General features: G+C 42.0%; 1 protein-coding gene across 2 annotated transcripts in view; it reads left to right on the forward strand.

Annotated features, from left to right (window-relative positions):
* Nucleotides 1–21,716, forward strand: part of LOC142947660 (contactin-1a-like) — a 60,052-nt gene that overhangs the window by 14,173 nt on the left and 24,163 nt on the right. For both annotated transcript variants that reach the window (XM_076089400.1, XM_076089401.1), the window contains exons 3-4: nucleotides 17,256–17,390; nucleotides 19,186–19,224. In XM_076089400.1, the coding sequence (XP_075945515.1) occupies nucleotides 17,336–17,390; nucleotides 19,186–19,224 (94 nt within the window). In that variant the 5' untranslated portion in view covers nucleotides 17,256–17,335. The remainder of the gene's footprint in view (nucleotides 1–17,255; nucleotides 17,391–19,185; nucleotides 19,225–21,716) is intronic.

A 21,716-nucleotide genomic window follows, 5' to 3' on the forward strand; every position in this document is an offset into this window, starting at 1 on the left:
CTTCACCTAATGAAGTTATCACTCCAAAAGCTTCAGCACGTCAAGTGCACGCATAAGTCCTTCTGCTCCTGTCTGCATGAAGCTGTACGGTTTGACATGAGAATGTGAGTGAAGCTGCATCCACAGGTTTCTCTACAGGGACAGATGCTCCAGATCTGGCTGTTTGGCAGATCCATTTCAGACGCATTGTTCTTGTACAAACATACAGCCACACACTGCAGATTGGGCAGTTAGCTGCCATGGACACTGTGTCTTTATGATTAGGCTTAATGCTTTGATATACAGCAATAATTGACAGACAGCTTGATTTTCAGGGTTCAGTTCCATACTCTAGTGTTAGAGGGAAAGAGATTGTGTTCTGTTTATATTGAGAATGTTTGCATTTGGGTGCTTTGCAGAGAGAGAGAGAGAGTGTCGCATCTCCAGGACAGCGGGAGACACAAACGTGGGACCTGGGCTCTGTGCTGTGACCTTGTTTGCTAATTAAGTGTCAGACCTATTTTTCCACTCCAGAGGAAAAAAAGCTCATGTCTTCGGGCTTAGTTTGCCAGAAGGCGATGGGAACACTCATTCCACTACTGTTGGCTGGCTCCCCGGGTTTCTTATTACTTTGTGTGCAGGCGTGTGTGTATGTGAATAAAGGTTAGGGGTATCATTAGAGATACAACTCTATGGGCTGCCCTTTCTCATGAATACTGTATAAAGCTGCGAACATAGACGTAACAACGCGATTTAATCCGGCAAAAATGTCACTCTCACTGTCACAAGTGTTGGTTCCAGTGATCTGTTCCACAAGGGCCCAGTTTGGCTCGATCTGAATCCTTTACATTTAATATCTTTGTGCTTTGGTCTCTTCGTGAGCAGAAAACAAGCAATATGGATATTTCAACTTGAATTGTGATCGGCATTTATTTCTTACTTTCGACATTGATATTTTGGCATTTCTCTGCAAATAGTGGCCCATGCTATTATGTTTTATCCATAAATGGTTTCTCAGCTGAATTACAGAAAATGTGCTTCAGCGTGTAATATATATCGCTGTTGTTATATAAAGATAGTGCTGTGGGAGATTGCAGCCATAGCTGACCCCAATGTATGCAGTCTTAACTACTAGAGAGATGTTGAATAAAAAGAGATCATGTTTTTTCTTTCCATTGACATCCATCTACCATTCCCTTTACATCAAATTCCAGGCTTGAAAAATGTGTTGTCTTGACATATTTTCTCTTGTCTCTTTGCATCTAGCCGCCCACTACATACATTGTATGTGTTTTGTTCAGCGGGCATGAAAATTGCCCTATTTAATGACGCCCTACCATGTTCCTGAAGATGCAACGCTTCTTGAAGCACAGAGAAGAACTCACTGACCCTTCTCTTCCAAAGGCTCCTTTAACTTCACAGAAGGTGCTGCTTTAAGTGAACAACAGATTTCTGGTGTGTCCCCGTTTGGACTGGACATTGTTATATTCCGATACTGCAGGGCATAAGTGATTGTCTGTCCAGTCCTTAAAAGAGCAGCATTGTGTGTGTGTGAGACATGTTAGTCACTTGACTGCCAATGTTGACCTATATATGAAGACCTGGGTCAAAGGAGGGGCCGGCTAGCCACTGCACAGGGCAGATATCTAGTCTAATGAGCCTCAAAGCAGCACCCAGTGACGCGACACAGATCGCCGAGAAGAGACTGGATTTCTGTGGCTTCGGTGAATTCCTCTAGCTGAAACAAATTATCGTTATTTTCTGGGTTTATTGTTGTGCAATGCAGATCACTGCCATCTGGATAAGAACGACACGCATGAAAACCTTCACACACATTTGCTAGAGACTCCATATCCTCTCTGAGTCCCTCTCTTGCTTATTCTTGCTCCTACTCTCATTTTTTTTTTTACTCACTTAGATACACCTCCGTATACACCTCCGGATTGGATAATTCCCAATTTTTAACCGAATAATCCATATTGTTATTTGGATTTGTGTGCATCTTATGATGGACAGGACAGACAGTGTAGGACAGGAGAAGATCGATGTGAGGGAAGGATGCAGAAAATTCAGTGTGACTATAAGCCTTATTATCTATGCCTTGATGACTTCTCCGGTGCAGGAATCAATACATTCTGACTGGCTCCAGGGGCACGGGGCCCACTACAGGAAGCGGATATCTCCAAACTATCCATTATGGATGAGAGGAGGGTTGTATGGAAAATAAAAAAGAGGAGAAAGCATGAAAGACAAGGCCAGAACAGATGGATAAGAGGGTGGAAATACAGGAAAGAGAGGGAATGAGAAGAGGGGGGAAGTGAAGATGGGAGGAAGAGTTGATCCACAAGAAAAGTGAATGAGTGAAGGAGGAAGAGGGGATGAAGGTGAAGATTGCAGCAGGGCAGGGAGCCTGGCAGCTGTTTTTGTTTTTGTTGCAGCTCAGCTGCCTCGCTGTGGCTGGTTTCCTCTTGTGTGGTCTAGTGTTTCCAGCTGAGGGAACAGAGAAGAAATGTAATTGTCTTATTCCCTCACTCTCACAGTTTGTTCTCAGCTCTGCAACTTTTTTTATTTGTCTTGTTGTTGTTTTTCTTCTTCTTCTCCTTTTCCAGCAGCATCCCTCACATGGTACATACTGTAATCTTACTTCTCCTTCCATGCTGTCATTTTTTCCTCCCCTCTGTGACTGCCATGCTTTCTGGCCATACCCTGTTATCACTCACCCTCTCTATGTAAAACACACACATATGCAACCCCCCCCCCCCCCCCCCCCCCCCACCCCCTCTCTCTCATCACTCTCATGCTCTCTCTGCTCCCCCTCCACTGTGATCTGAGGTCACAACTGGGAAGCCATATGATTTGACAGCTCAATGTTTACGTGAGTGTGCGTTTGTTTGTGAGTGTGTGTGTTTTTGTGTGTGTGTGTGATGGAGAGGGCTCCTGTGCCCCTGAGTGCCTGTGATAGAAGGGGGCAGGATGCCATGACAGCGGTTGCTAACCAGCACTAGCAGACTAGTGGTTTTATCCCGAGGCATACTGTAGCGGAGAGATATACAGCTGGCACCACTGATGCCAACTCAACGCTCACAGGGCTGCAGCTACAGGGGTGTTGGGGTGCGTCTGCGTGCACCTCAGGGCTGTGTGCGCCGAAACAGAGGCGGGTTGCAGAGTGGGTCACTGTTTGGTGTGTGTGTGTGTGTGTGTGTGTGTGTGTGTGTGTGTGTGTGTGTGTGTGTGTGTGTGTGTGTGTGTGTGTGTGTGTGTCTGTCTGCTGGCTCTGTGATTTTCAGAATGAAACATCCTACGTCAACACTGCAGTGCTGCACACCGAAAGGATTAACCTATTGAAGCGGTTTGTGTGTGAGTGGTCACTGAACATGTGTCTGTCAGTTTGCAGGTTGTTATGAGGAATGGCATGGTGGGTATCACAGCATGTGTGTCTCTGTTGTGTGTCTGTAAGCGCATCATGTAAGTGACGATAGTCTTGTCTTGTTGACATTTTCTCTACTTGAGGCGTTACTAGCACATGTTTGAGCCACCAAGGCAGCAGTTCATCAAATATTAATTGTTTATTTTCATTCTTTTTGGTGCATTATACTGTATCAGGTGTCACATGGACAGTGTTTGATTTATTCATATCAAGCCTTAACTCTGAGGTATTTGTCCTCTATGCCCAGCGTAGCTTCTTAGGGCAAAACGGAGTCTAGCTTTATCGTAATGTATGCTGTGGTAATGTAATGTGCCCTATATGTGGATTGTTCGTCCATGTATGTTGCGTTTGTAGGTCAGAAGTATTGAACAGTGATGGAAATGTTGCTTGTGGTGAGTGTTTTTCCCGCTTAGAAGCTGTTAACACCATGTAACGAGTCTCAATGACCTTTTTGTAACGCCTTTCTATGCATAATTTGATGTCATTGGGCTTGTGCCATCAACAGAATGACATGTTTCCTCTCTTTCTCTAAGAATTCAGGCACTCTCGCTTTGCTTTCCGAATATGTTGTGAGAGCCAACCCTCCATGTGCAATGGTAATGGAAAGATCATTTTCAACCAAATGAGCAAAATGAATATTGAATAAATTACTTTGGAAAAAAGTAAAGTAAATGAAAACCCAAGGTGAAATAACCTTGGCTTGAATTTGGCACAACTTGAAAGGCCATGGAAACAGCTTTTACTGATAGTGATGGGGTTCCACATGAACACTGAAATGTCTGCCAAAGTCTGAACAGTTCTGAATCAAAATATGATGAAAGATTTGGGGATGATTGCGTATGTCACCAGGTCACTGTCAATCAAATTGATCAAAACACAAAACACACACACAGTCTTGAGGAAAAAGATCACCATTAGCACATTGCATAACCAGCTGAGTCATTTTGAAACTCATATTTCTAGGGGCTTGAAAGAAGGTGTTTTTATTTTCTCTCCCCTATCAAGTAATCAAAGTAATCCAATTGTGCTCCACTCCCTACCTCATTCCCCAGCTGACATACAATAAAAGCACTTGCTATAAGAGCTGAACGCCTTTTAAGGTAGCTTCATTCAGCCAAACCTCTCAGCACTACTCATATTAACGTGCACACAAAAGCTCTTTTGGGCAGGTTGGGCCCAAATGGGGCTCTTCTCCGAAGTCACAAGTTGGCCAGCTTTTGCTGCTCCTATTCTGTTTGACCGACTCACTGAGCAGCAATAAAAGGCTTAGACAAAGAAAGGATCGGATCTGTGCAATCAGGGGTAATTTACTTTGGCTTAAACTCAAGCCATGGAGAGACTGTAGTCGTGTCTCTGCTTTTATCAATCAACCATAAACAGCAGCAGTAAATCCCTATTAACATTATGCAAGTTGATCAATTCATGTGTGGCGTCAAAACGTTCTGATTCACTGACCTGCGTTTAACCAGCAGGTTGCAGTTCACTACTTTGAGCAGGACAGCTGGTGACACACACACACACACACACACACATAGCTACTTATTCAGACACTCTTATCTACATGAACCAGCTCACAGTGTAAGAAACCCAAGAGGGTGTTTTGTGGAATAAAAACGGTTCAAATTGGTAAACAACTGTATGTTAGAGGTCAGGAATAATGGATGTACTGTTAAAAGCTGAAGAAGAAGAAGATTGTAAACCCCGAAATCTCTGTAGAGTACAGAAAACAAGAACCATGGACAATGTCATTGAATCTGTATTTCTGTTCTTCCTTTTATGCATCCAGTCTCCTCGTTATACTGCTGACATGCAACTCCAAATCAAATGTCATCATAGGGAGGAGACAACCAGGGCATGACAGATATTTGAAGGCGAAAAGACAAACCACAAATGAGGCTCACATGCCTTCCATCAGTGTTAAATAGTTTAATCTAGTCCATGTTAACACCAGATGAAACCGTATTTGCAGTGGAGCAAAAGGAGCAAAATGTGTCACAGCTCACTCAGCTACTGATCTTGGTTTTAGATACTTTTAGATAATTGGTGAATGGTGGATGCTTTTTAATTACATTGCTTATGATCTGAGATTACAGCCAGTTTAATGTATTGAACAGAAAGCCAAGTTGCAAATGGAAAACTCGTCATGCACACTAAGTGCGAGTTTGGAATTTCATTGTTTATGCTTTCCGTGCACTTTTAGACAATGTGCTGTGTTTCTTTAATTGTTTATTTGTTTTCTGCAGCTGTGCTGTAGAGCATAAGGTGGAAGTGGGTATGTGGCATTATTTTGATTCATATATTTTATTGGCAAAGTGAGAAATATTGGCAGAAATAGTGTTTTTGATGAGATTGTATGCAGGTATAAAATGGAGTGTATTCCTTGAATAACTGTATTCAGTCTCCTTTGTGTGTGTTAGCTTCCGTCCTGTATACCTTTGTCCCGAGTAAAACTGGTCACCCACTTAAAAAAACTTAGTATTAGTGTAAGAACATCTAATTCGTCCTTCCCCAATCTAACATGCAGTTGACTTCCAATAAGCTCTCAGTTGCAGACTTTACAATATTAAAGCAATTCCTGCTCATCTTGTTCCCCAAATGATATACACCAAAGAACTATATCCAATTAAAACAAACAGCAACATCTATCTCTAAATGCCAATGGGATTTTTGCCTTTTGTGGTCAGAGTGGTATTGTGAAGCAGCACAAACACTATTTACCCACTCTGAATGTATACCGCGACTCCGTGACATAGACAGAAGGGAGGAAAGGAGCCTCTGTTATTCCCGTCAGCGGTGGGATTGTGCTGACTCAGACGTCTTGGGTAAATCGCATCCGAAGAAAAAAAGCCGGAGCAGTGAGGCCAGCCAGACACAGGCCGGATGCTCTGCCGCTGCGCTCTGCCCTGCTCCACATGCTGTATGCTCCTGACAGATTTGCATTGGTTTTGATTACCCAGGGAGCTCATGGTTCATGAAAAGTAACAGAGTGTTTGCTAAAAAGAAGAAATTCTACTTCTTGCTTCTTTGCACAATTCTCCTGGCTTTTGAGTGTCCTGTCTGACTGTTCTTAATGGAAGCCATTAGGTTGGCTTTGGTCTCAAGCATCATCTGCAGCTCTCCTCTTGACCTGATCCATTAGCTCTGATGACTTGAAGGTTAAGTGCAGACATTTGTGGATTTCAGATTTCATTTGGAACATTTTAGTATGAAATGCACTGCCTTTTATCTGCTGCACTGAAACACACTGCTCTCACCACTTGCCCTCCATAATCCCTTTTATTTTCTGTAATCACTTATGTAAGTTGAATGACCCACAAAGTTAATGTTACTTACAGCCTTATGTTACTTACAGCCTTATGTTACGAGTGGATCTTCTTTTACTGTATTTTATAATTCTCCAGTCCTGTCTGGGTCATTCCCAATCCCTCCATGACATCATTTAAGGTTTTAGGAGTGAATCATATCAATTAAGAAGCTTTTTCTTCCTTTAGAGCTTCAGCTGGACATAAATTACACAGTAAGATAGATGGTAATAGGGTATCGGGACCTCTGCATGATTAAGCACCGTGGAATGCAATACTTTAAATCAATTCATTGCTCTCTGTTTTGTTGTCCTAGCATAAAGCCTGCAATTTATCATGTTGTCAAATCCGGCTGGGCTAAAAATGCTGCTGCATGTGTTAATACCAACATAACGCTCATTGAAACTCAGACGGATTTGTTGTGTGGGCCATACAAGGCTCCAAATCTCCTAAATCTACTCTAGTGCCCCCTGTACCAAATCCCTGCACCACTTGCTCTGCATTTTCCAAGTTAATGCAACCCAAAGGCACAATGTGAGAGTTTGTTTAATGGTGGCTGCCTCCTGTCCACAGAACAGAGCACACACCACTAAAACCTCACGTCACCACACAGGCTCAGTATAAAACTCACAACAACTAGGAGCAGCTGAATAATAGATCATCATTAGGCTGTTAGCCCATGAGTAGCTCCACTGCAGAGGTGTGGGGTTCAGTGTCTTGCTTAATGGTTCTTGACTACTTATTTTAGCTCTTCTTATTCTACCTTTCTCTGTTGTTTTATGTCTTAAGTCGGGTGACTTCCGTTTGCCTTTGGTTGAAACTGGAGCTTTGAGATATTCAATATGCTCATTCGTTTATAAAAGCAGAAGAAAGCAAAAGTAGAATTCTATTCAAGGAGAGGAGATGAATGAACTTCAAAGAAACGCTCAATTATTGTTGGCTTTCTTTAGTAAGATGAATAGAAAAGAAGAAGGGAAATAGAAAAGACTGAAGAAATTTAACTTCAGTCGACTTCGGACTGACTTTCAAGTTACTAATCCATATCGCAGCAACAGCCGTATCGTCACTTTTTTGCAAAGCATGCATTTTCTTGTCTTTTTCAGCTCCTCACAAATGGGCATCTTTTCCAGAAGAAAAATAGTTCTCTCTGCAACGGAAGATGAGTTTATGACAGTGCTGATGACACGTCTGGCCCGCTGTCAAGCTTATGATGAGAGTGATGGATTGGTTGGGTGCGGGTGGAAAAGGGGTGTTACTTTTGAAATTGTGTGTGTCTGTGTTGAAGAAAATCATCATATAACTTAAGATTGAACTGAACACATTTGGATTCACAAGTAAACAGTTTATATAACGTGTTATGTGAAACACATTCTGTTTCACAGAAATATTCTTAGGAAGTGATTAGGGCGCGCCAGATAAATTGTACCAAAACATTTCCCGTACATGAATCGTGTGTTCTGCCAAAAGTTTATCTTGACCCAAACGAAGTCATGAGAACATGACATAATGAAGAGACCAGATGTGCTTTGTTTTTGGTTCAACGGACTGGTTTGATTGGTGGAAAGTGACTTACGGGGGTTGAAGTTTGACTATAAAAGTGATCTGTGAAAAGTAATACTTTGGATTTGTTCGGATTTGCTAAACTCGTTGTATGTTGGGCGTGAGCTTATTAAAACACTTCCCGCTGGTTGCAACTTCAATTCGCCGTCTCTTCTCGTCATTTTGCCACAACAGTGTGTGTGTGTGTGTTTTTTTGCTGGTGTGTCTGAGTGGGGTGGGAGGGCTTAAAAGATTAAACCCCAGGCTGGCCACGGTGATGAGAGAAGGCCCCTCTGTGGAGCGCTCTCACTGTAGGGAGGCTCCTTCACTGGTGTCCGATTTGCATGGCTCCCTGTCCTGCTCGGGGAATTAGCCTTTTCTTTTTTTTTTGCCATCGTCCCTCCCTCCTCTCTGCACCTTGGAGAGAGCGCTTCCATCCAGCAGCGCTGCTCGTTTCTGAGTGCAGACAATGGAGCGGCGTATTTAGGACACTTGGCAGGGTTGGCACGTTGGAGGGGATGGGGACACAGGCTGCTAAGTAGCTCATCTTGTCACATAGCCACTGGCGTGATAGCCCTCCACAGCAAGGTAAGCACTGTGCAGAGCAGCACCACACACTCTCCTTGCCCTGATTGTTTTACCGGGCTTCTCTTATAGTTTTGTGTGGTGATTGTTTTCCACTAATTGGTGAGCTCCTCCTCTTCTTGACCATGCAATTAAACATTCAGTTTGTCAAGTTAATCTGGAGCCTAATGTTGGATTCACACCCTCTAATCCAATGAGGGGATGAAAGGGATATGTCGTGGGGAAGGCCCAACTTAGATTAATCTCTCTATTGTTTGCATTCATTGCGGCCCAATGCGGAATAAATGCACTGCATTCACACTTTCCCTCCGAGACCTTTCCTTTGTGCAATCTGAAGGTATTGATTGTTTTCTCAGTTTACTTCAGGATGCACTAATTGCAATATATGCACTCTTCTTCCTTGTGCCTTTGCCATCAAGTGTGAGATTCACTCTGTCACTTATTAATAACGGTTATTTACAGCAGAGTGTGCAGCCATGAGTGAAAGCATGCCACTGCTCTCCTATAGAAGCCCGTATCTTTATTGGACAGATGTGGCGTTAAGTAATTAAGTTAAGTACTCCTTCTTTATGTGAGTGCACGTCTCCTCTGACCTTTGCCTATATGGCACAATTTATCATATATGATGTGACATACCTTCCATACTTGGAAGCACATCTAGTATTTCATATCTTTCTCTTGAGTTTTATCTCTGACATAAACTGCATCACACTCTTTGGTGGCTGTTGCACTGAAAGGTCAACGTATTTCTGTGTTACGATAAATTACCTCAACATTAAAACAGCTGCAAACCAATGTTATGTTGGTAGCATTTTAAATATTATAAAGGCCTGTTTGGAATGGGATTATCTTTTAATCCTCTTTTAATATACTACATTTGGAATCATCTTTGTCTAGTCCGTAGATTGTCACACTGTCAAGAAATGTTTGCTTCGATCCTGAAAGGGTAAGGAAGTAGCTAATATTATGATTTGGCATGCAGATCTGCTCTGTTCATTTGAGGCAGAGAGAATGATCATCTTGTTTTATGATATATGGCCGCCATAGATTCAATATTTGGACCAGTTGATCTCTGCTTCCTTGGAGTTTGATGCTCTTTGATTTTTTTGGGGGGGTTGGGGCAAGTCCTTAGGTTAAAGATTTAGAGATCAGTTATGGAAATTAATTACAGATTTTCTTCTTTTTAACTGAATCCAATTTACTTGTTTAATCATTTTTGTGTGCATAAATACATTTATACATCTGTACACGGCATACCATTTGTATTAGTAAATCAACAGTTTCTTTACCTCTACATTTTATTAAAATGAATTGTTGTCTTCCAACAGTAAAATGAACATGGTCGAGTCCAATATTGACGTTTAAAATGTTTGCCCCGCTCATAGAAAACTTTGCTGCATATCAAATCAAGTGCTTCCTAAACAGCCAGCCACCATGGGGCGATTTAAATGTTTCCCTTCTGGGGAGTTGTCAGTCTGCTGTGTGTGCGCACAGCATAGAGCGGCAGCCTGGGAAAAACTTCCCTGAATGTTGCAGCCTCCAGAGTAGAAAAGTAATATAGTGCATATTCCTCCGTTTGCCGGTTTGCTGACTCTGCTCTCGCTGAATTTCAGTTGAAAAATAACTTTATTTTAAGTCTTATGAAGCACTACGGACCATCTCATCGTCATGCAAAGATGCATATATTAGCAAGGCTGTAGAACAGTGAAAATGTGAAAGTGCAAAGTGTGTCTCTAAAAACAAGAAATAATAGTGATAAATAATCGTGATCTCAATATTGATGAAAAATAATTCTGTTGCTCATTTCGTGCAGCTCTCTTTTTACGTGTCCTTTTTTAAAAATGTGTTCCATTCTGTGAAACATTACCAAGTGAACCAAGTGAACACCTAATTGGATGGGATGGAATACAGCTAATAAGCGGCTACAGAAATGGAAAAAGCACAAGATTTAAATCATCACTTTACTCACTCCAGATAGCAAAATTATTCCATCACCATTATTCCATCATTCCCTGCTCTCGGTTTGTCCCTCGCAATTCAGACACGGCATGAAATGATAGCTTCCTCAAACTCACACTGTGAAAGGCAAAAGTTGTATTCATTTTTTTTATGATTCAAGTCACGTGTGTGCTATTGCCCCTCTGCATTAGTTCGCAGACATCACCTGAATTGAGGTTAATGTAATTCATACAGAAGTCCAGCTCCGGATCTCAGGGACTGATTGACTGGTGTCATTGGTATTCAGGTCAGCTGTGGTTGCTGAGCTTGTGTGGCCTTGGGAGGGGGGGGGGGGGCTGTTGACTGCAGCGGTTGGGATAAATAGCTTACATTAGCATGACTTTGTCTATTGGGTGGGAGACAGAGAGAGAACGAGGGAGGGAGAGAGGGAAGGAGGTGAGATAGACTGACACGGTGAACTAGCCATGACTGGACGGTCTGCAGCTGGATTACATCATGAATAATACTGTACTTCATACGGAGACATGCTGCCTGTTCTCTGGGTTCAGGAGGTGTTGAGGTGTTTTTGCACGGGATGGACAAAAAAAAAGCATGAGCTAGCACACAAAGTAATAACAGCCTGAAGATTAATACAGACTAAATTCACACCTCACTAACACAGTTGTACCAAAAAATGGTTGGCACTAAATATTTGTTGCAGGGATCTTCCATTACATGGCTATGTAGGTTTAGGTGTTCATGAGATTCACAATTAATCCATCTTAAATCAAACTCTACCTTTTTTTTTTTTTTTTTTTTTTTTTAAATCAATGAATAATGCTGAATTATTAACAGTTTCTCATTTAAGAGAACAAGATGAACTGGATTTCCGCTGGTAAAAGATGTCTCTGCTATTTACTGCCCTAAAGTGCTCAAAGGAAAAGATGAAAAGTGAATTCTGGCTGCAGAAGATATGAAGTAGTTACGAACTGAAACATCATTTTTTTGTATTAAATGCTGAGTCAGTTCCTGCTTAGCAACAGTGGACCTGTGCACCACAAAGCACAGAAAGCCTATTTTTTTCTGCAGGTGTTGTTATGTGTGTCTTGGGATTACCGCTCTGCTCTGTATCCTTTATTTGATTGAATCATTCTGTTGGTCTGCTGGGAGATACAAACCTGTTTGTCTGGAGCACAGTCCAGTCTTGTTTTGCACACAGATACAGTATAGAAGGAGTGCATCGCTCTGAGCTGAGGTTGAAGTGACACGCTGGCTGTCTGTGGCACATTTCTGAATCAAAATCAATGATTTTGTCATGAATAATTTATAAGTAAGCATAAGTGTATCACTGCTGTTTTGTGGTAAAATATCACCGATTCAGCACGATTCAGCATGAAAATTGAAGGGTCACAGCTTGTGTTTCGTTCTGGGACTTGTGCCCAAACACAGTATGTAGTCATACCAGGTGTCTGATCTCATCAGATGTGATATGATTTGTGCGGTCTTCTATTTCCATTTGAAAGAAAAGCATGTCAAAGTAAATTTCTAAAGTTAGCATTTTGAACCTATAGCTTTTACCACCAAGCAGAATATGTAACATAGAAATACGTAGAGAAAGTAGAGTATAGTTAGTGACACTACAAATAGAAGTTGTTGTTCTTGTGGCTGGTTAACTGGTTTCGAATGAGCTTAATATCTGAATTCTTGATGGTAAAATGAAATTATGAAACTTCCCTGGTGCTTCAGTGGACCCTCAGTAGAAGTTGTTGTATCGGGCAGCTGTGGGGCATGTTTGTGTACAATATCAGGAATGTGAATCAGAAAAACAGCAACTGTTCTCAGCAGGCTCAGGATAAATAAATTGAACATTGAACAGTAATGAGTCACTGCTGCCTCTCGAAGATGAGTTCAGACCCAATGTCTCCCTCTTTCATCTTAATTTATTCTGGATGTACTGCCTGTCTCGCTTGTTTTTCCCTGTAGCGCTTGGTGATGACATTGAATCTTATCTGCTGTATGTGTGAGTTTAGAGTTTTCAGTAGTCATCAGAGACCTTATTCACATTAGATTCCACATTTCTTTCCTCAGTCCAAGCAGTAATATGCTGCCCAGAGGCGGGGTGATATGACCGAAAAAAAACACACACACAAAAGGCTGAGGGCGCTGCTTATTGACTCCATTGAGGCGACACCCCAAACCACACACTGCAGTGAGGCGCTTCTCTTGTTCCCCGCTGAGTAGACGGCTGAATAGAATCAATGCAGAGTTCACCAATGGTTAGCGTCACAAACACCTCTGTGCACAAATTTGTCCAAAACCTGATGCATTCAAGGTAACTCTGATAAGTTAGTCTATCTAACACAACGCTGTCAATCTCGGCGACCAAACTCTTCAAATAAGTTATAAGCAAGCATGTAAGGAGCCTAAAGGATAGCTTTGAGTAAAGTAACAATAATGTCAGGAAGTAAAGTGGCATTTTTTATCAACCTGACAAAATTACGTTCTTGAAGAAAAGAAAAGAAAAGGCAACATTGTAACTTCTTTACATTCTATTAGAATGTAACTTCTTTACATTCTAATAGAATGTAAAGAAGCTACAGTGTATAGAATGATTCTATTGAAGTTATTCCTTTTTTAAATGTTTTAGACGAGTCACTCGTCACTTTAAAATAGTGATTATAGCTGATTTAACTTACAGACATGAGATTGATCTTCTCATGTCACTCTCTTTATACAATGATATAAATTCATCCCCGTTTTATTGATATCTTACGAAAAATTACTCCTCACTTTTCGTGCGTTTGTCCTGCAAAAGTCCAGCAACATGAGTCTGTTTTCGCTTGTTACATGCATACTGTCTTTTCAAAATAAACTTCCATCTTCACAGGAAACAACTAAGGTTTTTAACGTTAGAATACAGCTGGGAAGGTAAGCATGCCGTACTTAGCTGCTAGTCGATATCAACTGCTCGTCCAACTGGATTCACTTTCATTTTAGATGTTAAACTCTGATGCTGAATGTTTTGTCCCTAAATCCGGATGAATATTGAAAATTATTTTCAAAGACTCAAAAGGGCACATCTTATTAAGGAGGTGCAAAGACCGTCTGGACCAGGTATTAGCAAAGCAGAAAACTCTAAAGGCGAGTGTATAGCCTTCGGGGATGTATTACTTGACTACGGTTTTGCACTCGATGGCTCACGTCACCACATTCTTGTAAAGGGAGAAGTGAGCAGAGGGGTATTCAGTTGGTTGCAATTGGCAACCACACCACTAGATGCCACCAAATCCCCGAGCTACGACAACTAATAGGTTCTAATTATGTGGGAAACACTGCAATTCATATTGCATAGAACATAACCACAAATTGACAAATTGACTTGATTGAATAACAATGGAAAGTAAATGATAAACAATACAATATTTCCCAGTCCCACTGCGAACTCCAACTCTCAAAAGAAGAAACACATTATTGAATTATTTTCCTGTTTAATCGATAAAATGTCTTGAAATCGTGGAGAAATCGTTTACAATGATATAAAACAGAAGAGCAGCAAAGTGGCTCTTTGTGCCTTGGCTGCTAAAGATGTTTGCATCCTTGTGGAATTCAGACAAGCCTTGGATGCCTCAGTAGTTGACGCTGTGTCTTCAGCAGCGCTCATCTTCTCATCTCCAACTGATTAAGACCAATCCAGCGTTAACCCCATCTTGGCTTCCCCTTTGCAGGATTACTGCAAATCTGTGGTTAATGACTGATGGTGATGATGATTGTGTTTGTGTTTGTAAGGAATGACGGTGGTGGTGGTGGTGGTAAGGGGGTGGGGTCGTTGGAGCAACGTCTTGTTTTTGAAGTCTAGCACTCTGACCTCTCCCTCATTCTCTCCCCCAGCCTATCCTTTCCTCCTCTCCTCCCCCACATCACTGGATCTGCCAAAAGCTGATAGAGGAAGACATGTTCATAAAGTTACCCACTTGATTATGCAGCACACATCGAACCGAGCGGAGAAAAAGGGAGGGGTTTCACTTATCCTACGGTGCCCTTAGGGGACTATGGGGTCAAGATAAAAGCATAAATGACAGGATTGGCCATTGGAGTGCAGCAGTGAGAATCTGCCCCCAGCAGCCTCTACTCAGTGAAATATGATTTCTGATTTCAGGGCAATGAGGCTGAGAATTCTAAGGGGAGTATAAGGAGAGGGAAAGAGATTGAAATTCAGCAAGCTGGGAAATGGGGGGGGGGGGGGGGTGGGGGAAGCGTTACAAGAAAAAACACCAAAATCAAACCACAAGCAGTAATAGCTCTGGCAACGTTCAGGGTGTGATTTATGGGGGAGAAGAAATGGCCTTGTTTGAGCGCTGTCACGTCGAGGCCTTGTGATTTACTGTGATGACTGGAGCGCTCTCATCATGTGCATTCAGGCTGCTAAGGTAGGGAAGGCGAGGTACGAGGCCCCGTTAATACTGATTATAAGAGCATGCTGCCTTTCTAAGTGGTACCGCCTGATGTTTTTTTTTTTTTTTTACAGTATATCAATTCAGTGGCAGTTCTTAATGGGATGGACGGGCTTGGTTCTTTCACTATGTACTGTGGCGCTATAATGAGGCTCCTTGTCGTCTCCCCTAATCGCCTAAGTGCATCTATTAAGATCATTTATGTTTTATGAGTTACAGACATCATGCTTTCAGTATCAATATAGCGGTGGAGTACGGGAGTGAGTTTTAATTAACTTATTTTTTCTTCTTTGTGTGAGTTTAAGAGATGAATGTCTGTAACAGCTGAGCGGAGAACCATATAGGTCTTTGTTCCACAACAGCAGTGTTGTTCCAGATTAAAACGTGTGTTTGCATAGTTTCATTGCCGGTCACAAAAGGCCCCCCCCCGCAGCACACTAAACTGCTCCTTTTGAAAAGCGTTGCTAGGATACAGGCCGGCGTGAAGATGAATTCCCCTCTGTGTTGCTTTCCTGCAGCTGTACAGCTCGGACATTGTGTCCAACTTATCGTGCATGTGGTGTAGTTGTACAGCGCCTCTGCCCATTTGTCTCGATTCATTTTTTGCGTCCGCTTCGGTGTGTATGCGTTGGGATGTTTAGCCGTTACAGTGCAGTTATGTTTGTGTCGTGCAAAACCGGAATATTACACCAACTCTCTTCTATCTTAATCAATTTTCTGTAATAAGACTCCGTTTGTCTGGTGAGCGCTGAGATCTCAATCCTGCTGTCACACCTCTGAGTCTCCGCCAGCTGACACCTCAGGCTGTGCACAAAGAATCAATAGTGTCTGCCTCAATGTTCAATTACACTCTCATCAACACACACCAGTCCAGCACGACCTGGGAATGAACGGACAAATATTGAACTGATGCTCAGAACTGTAAGGCCAGTACATGAATAGATGAGGGTGTTAGATTCGGTGTTGTGAGTTTTGACAGTGCAGGTTGCCAAGCAATAAAAGAGACGTTTAAAGCAGGACTGATTGACACTGACAAAAAAAATGATGGCGCAAATGAGATTTTTCTTTCTTCATTGTTTCCCTGTCGGCTCTTAAAATGTCAAAAGATTTGATAATGATGCTACGAATTAAACATTTTAAATTTAAAGTCCTTGGTCCACATCGTGTTCACTCATATTTACTGCAAGCTTATGTTTTTATTCAACAGCTATATCTTCAGTGTGAGCATCTTAGCCTCTGTTATGGTGAAGGGGGGGGGGGGGGGGGGGGGTTGTGCTATGTTTAATAAAAACAGATCATTATAAACACATAAAACTGATTTAGAATATTAATTTTACAGATGCAATCCGTTCATTTCAAATCAAATTTCCTCACCCATCATGTAGAGATTATAATTCTTCCTCCCGTCTCTGTCGGCGCCCCTGAGTCAGACAGCTGTTGCTCTTCATATTGTGTTATTGGGCGTGAGGCTGAGAGCTGGTGCTACCCTGGTGGTTCTTGTGTGGTGTTATCATCTTGGGGGCAGTGAGTAAGCAGCGAGGTGCCTGCTCAGCTAAACCAGTGCTCAGTTGTTGTTTTTTTTGGCAACGGTCGAAATGTCAATCATCAGGCGTCAACCTATCACGGAGCATGTGCCTTGAGGGCTGACAGGAAGCAGAGACACGGTAAAGATGCTGCGACACTGTTGGCCTTTGAGCCACGTGAAGGCAGGGATTGGCTGCTGACGTTCTGATACATTTTCAGAAAAACGGACATTAATTAGCAGCATTTCTGATAATAGATCAATAGATTAAGGCATTGAAGACGTTACCCTGAGCTCTGTGAACTTTCAAACTTTTTTGGGACATTTTATAGACAATAGAAAATGTATCAGTTTATTACTAAATTCATTTACCGATTAATCACTTATGAAAGTAATAGTTGCAGCACTACACACACATACAGAAGCTGAAACAGAAGCCACTCCAGCCATTCGTCACTGACGTTTTCTATGTTTTGACGATTTCTGTCTTTCTATTTTCTTTTGTCTCCTAGGAAAACCAGGCAGTCCTGCTAATGTTCCATCAGCTGAGCTGCTAGCTGTAACCCCACCTGGTGGTCCTGACTTCAACATCATGCTGCGCCTCACCCTGCTCCTCCATCTCCTGGCCCTTTCTCTCTCCCCTGCAGGTCAGTAGCACATTCAGATGAAAGGGAAGCGCTCCATTTATTGGCAGAATGTGTATTTTGAGATACAGAGTATCACTGCTGTTAGATGAAAGCAACACGTCTCTAAAACTCATACCTTACCATCAGCCCTTTTAATGTCAAAATCATGTTACTTTATATAGCTATTGAATTATTGAATGACCCCATGAGTCATTCAGTTTCCCAGCTCAGAGTTACAGTTGAAATAAAACCTTGTAAATCACAAAAAAGGAATTACTTGGCTTCAGTGATACATTAAATGTTTTAATTAGTTCAACAGTAATCGCAGTGTGCTCTCAGAGAATGTTCTTTTTAAACCATGTTGGTGAGACGCACTCGGAAATTTACAAACTGTCAATACAATGTGTCTGATATACTCATATCATACGTAAATTTGGATTTGTGGCTCCAGCTACAAAGCATGAAAATGACACCGGTGGCAGGTAGCTGATAGAAGCGCAGGATGAACGGGGCACAAAAGAGAAAAGGTTTTAACAAGCTACTAACATAACGATGCTGAAGGTGATAACAGGGGAGGAAATAGAAATCCGATTTCATTGACTACAGTAAAGATGCGTGTTAATGTCAAGTGTTAAACTAACTCAATAAATCAGATCTATACTTAAGATATGATACACAGGCTAAGGCTAACTTAACAAAAAAAGCTCATATTGTAGAAGAAGCTACAGCTTACGTATACTGATACTGATACTGATAGGCCAGGCTGGACAGTCGTGTGACTTGAAGGGCCTGGAGTTTGCAGGTTTTCATTTATTTTCGTGATGCTGCTGTGCAGTCAGCTGTGTTGGAAACAAAGCAAAGTGGTCAGAAAACAGCAAGCCTGAAAATGACCTGTCTAAAATAATACAACCACCTCTGTGTTCCCGTGCCTTGGGCTGTTTCACTCGTTTCAGATTTGATTTCACATGAGGGGGGAGCTGGGAATGGGAATACTCCCGGTTTCCCTCCACATCTTACTCAAACAGACTTTGGGGAGATGTATCTGTCTCTTTTCTTCCTACTTGGTGAGGCAATTGTAGCTGAGTTCGCCAAAGGTTTTGGCAGCGGTGCAGCTAAAGCTTAGAATATCCTGTTGAAAATGCGCTGACACTCATCTACAGAAAAAGAAATGGGCGGAAAAAACGCTCAAAAACACCACATTCATGGTTGCACGGCACACATACACTCAGTATATAGAGTTCACTGTATGGCTGCTCCATCTAAACAGACAGCAGCCAACATACAGACTCTGGTGGTAATCCTGGAACATTGGCTTGACACTTTTGTTTAGCCCCAACAAGAATAAAGTTTGATGATTAATATGACATTAATGCTCTGACAGCAGAACAAACGTCAAGCACACACATACCCTACAACCAAAGTATAGAATGGGAGTGTGTATTCTCTGTGGATCAGCTGGCCCATAGCAAAGCTTACACTACAGCACGCAGTGTAAAGATGCACCAGAATGATTGTTTAATCATCAGGTTGGTAAAATGTTTTTTCCCTTCTGTAAATGCAAAAGTCTTGAGTTTTCTATTTTATTGTGAAGAGCAGGATGTAGAGGATGGATAGTGGAGATAGCCCTCAGCCTGAGGCAGTGTTTCACTGCAAAGCAGGGTCTCCAGCTACTCGTCACATTCTCAGCAGCAAAAAGGAATTCTGTGACCTGCACCTCTCTAAAGAAACTCTGATTCAAATGTGGATATCAGCAGTGATGTATTTAAAGCATCATAGTTCAATATGTTGACATGATTTGCTTTGTTAACTCTTGCAGATGCATCAATGCATGAGGAGGTCCCCGGCTTCTATGGAGGTAAGGCTGATTATGATACCAAACAATAATGGTTACTATGGAGTTCTTAATAATGATGAAAATAGATGCTTCTATTTACACACACACACACACACACACACACACACATTTAGAAGACATTTCTCTCTGCTGAATGTTTGTACAGCGAGCTTGCCAGCACCATCAGTCTAGCCAAGAAACTCCGCCACTCACTGTCTTTGATGTGAGTGAGTCTAATGAAAATGCTACTGCAAGTTTTCACACTAAATTCGTGCACTTAAAAAAAAAAAGTACTTATGTGTCCAAAGTTTTATGATTGGTGACAAGGTTTCAAGATCAAGGGAGACGTACACGCTGCACCTGTTTACTGGTAGGTTGGTGAGGCTGTGGTGTTGGAGTTTTAAAGAGGCTCTGATTCAATTCAATTGTATATCTATAGCAACAAATCATTCATAGTTTAGGGTGCACCACAAGATCTGTTAGAGCTGAGAAAGGCCTGTGACTGGTGATAGCTTTTTGCATTACACTGTCAAAACAACTCTTGCACAAGAGCGTTTGCTGGTATGAAGTTTTGAATTCAATTTTATTCTTAGTAAAGAAAACTCTCAGCACTGACCGTTATCTTCGGTGTTTCTTTTTCATGGACGATTTTCACAAAAACACAAAAACTCCTCACGTCCAGAAAAGGGGCTGCTTTCGTTTTGCACAATGTTCTGTGTAAATCTAGTAGAAAGCCAAACCACACGGCATGTCTTTTCATGTGAAATACAACCCTCTGAATACTCGCTCAAAAAATCAACAATGCCGTTTCGTGAAACATAAGAGAGATAGTACGTCAAACACGGCATTCAGCTTTTGTACTGTTGTTTTACTCATTTACTGAAATACAATGAAAGCCGAAGAAAAGAAGTATGTCAGATCCAAACAGGCTTTCGGTTGCAGCTCTACCCGTCTTCTGCCCACTGCAGCCCCTGAGGTGGTAAAACTGCAATCATATCTGCCTGTCTGGATGCATTAAGGGACGGGCAGTGACAGACCCTTTGTCATGGTCCACAATAGCACAGGACTAATGAAAATCTATCTGGAGGTCATGTTTCTTTCAGCTGTAGCTATTTCTGGGATTCTCCTACTTGCAGATGCACATCAATCCTAATGGAGATGGTTAAAGTCCGAGACATGAGACTGTTCTGCGCAAATGAATCTAGGATCATTAGAATTAGAGACTGTATTAGAGCTGCCATGCCTCATTGTGTAAGGGGGGTGTGGGGGTGTTATATCGGTGACGATTACTGGTATGATATTGGTATGATGGATGGCAGTGTGAAATCTGTGTGTATGCATATATTTCATTGTATTTTTACTGTTATTTTTAAGATTGTTTATCCATTTTTTTATTCAACCCATCCATCGTTGTGAGGTTTTACAGTGGGATATGTGCCAGACTATTTCTTGGTGGGGCACATTCGCTGAGAGGTTTCCAGGCAACCAGCAGAAACTCCAGGAAGTCACTGCCCAGCCAAGAAATAGTCCATAAATAGTCTGCATCAATCTTTTCATCGAACACCCTGCAAGAGAGTGAATACATGCATTTCCCAAAATGTTGGCAAAGGGAATCCAAGCGCAAGTGTGATTTTCAAACATCCAACAGAAAGCTGTAGCACTCTCTCTCTCCATGTCCAAAAATACTGTAGGTCTCTATCGATAGATATAAATTGAGGGTTTCTACAATATAGAGCAGCTTGTCGTTTACTGTACTGTCAGTGTTCACTTCAGTCTCTGCATTAAATCTCTTCCATGTTTGTTTCTCTCTGGGAGAAGAAGAAAGTGGAGGCAGACTGCCAGCGAGGGGTAAATTGGAAAAAAGGAAGGCTTGCTGATTCGTTGCTTGGGAACACGTTGGGATGCTGCATGCAGGTTGAAATGTTGAGGGATTCAGTAAGGAGACTAATCATTTTTTTGGTGGCATTTCTTTTTCCCCCCCTATCCATTCACTCGCTGTTCTGCTCTACGAAGCATCGACCGTATATAACCTTTACAGTCTGTGTGCCTGTATGGAGTGTCACCTCCTGGACATGTTGACATTATCTCCAGAAATAACGCAGCATGAAGCAGCTAGCACTCTGCTGAACGCTTTTGATGCGACACACATCAGTCCAATGCACGACTAGACCACAATTTTTTTCACTCGGCACTAATAAATGTGAGAAATGCTGCTTAGGCTTTAAAATGTTGAAAGCTTTGTCAAACTTGGACACAGATGAAAGCGTAGCCATAGGAGGAGGCAGTCGATCCCACTCTCCTCCAAGGTCAGATCATTGCGTAGGTGGCCCTCCAGCTGGGAGAAGATGAAGAATCCCTTTTTTGTTCTTGCAAGTGAACTGCTTATCATTCAGTCCGCAGCAATGTTAATGCGGATTATTCTGCTGTTAGAGCGACCATCACCCCCTGCAGACTTGAGAGATGGCTGTAAAAAGTTTGTAGTTTTCACCGCATTAAATAGTTTGAACTACAAC

The sequence above is a fragment of the Anarhichas minor genome, unplaced genomic scaffold (genome assembly GCF_050575085.1).
Source record: "Anarhichas minor isolate MPS153535 unplaced genomic scaffold, ASM5057508v1 ptg000011l, whole genome shotgun sequence".
Taxonomy (NCBI): Eukaryota; Metazoa; Chordata; class Actinopteri; order Perciformes; family Anarhichadidae; genus Anarhichas; species Anarhichas minor.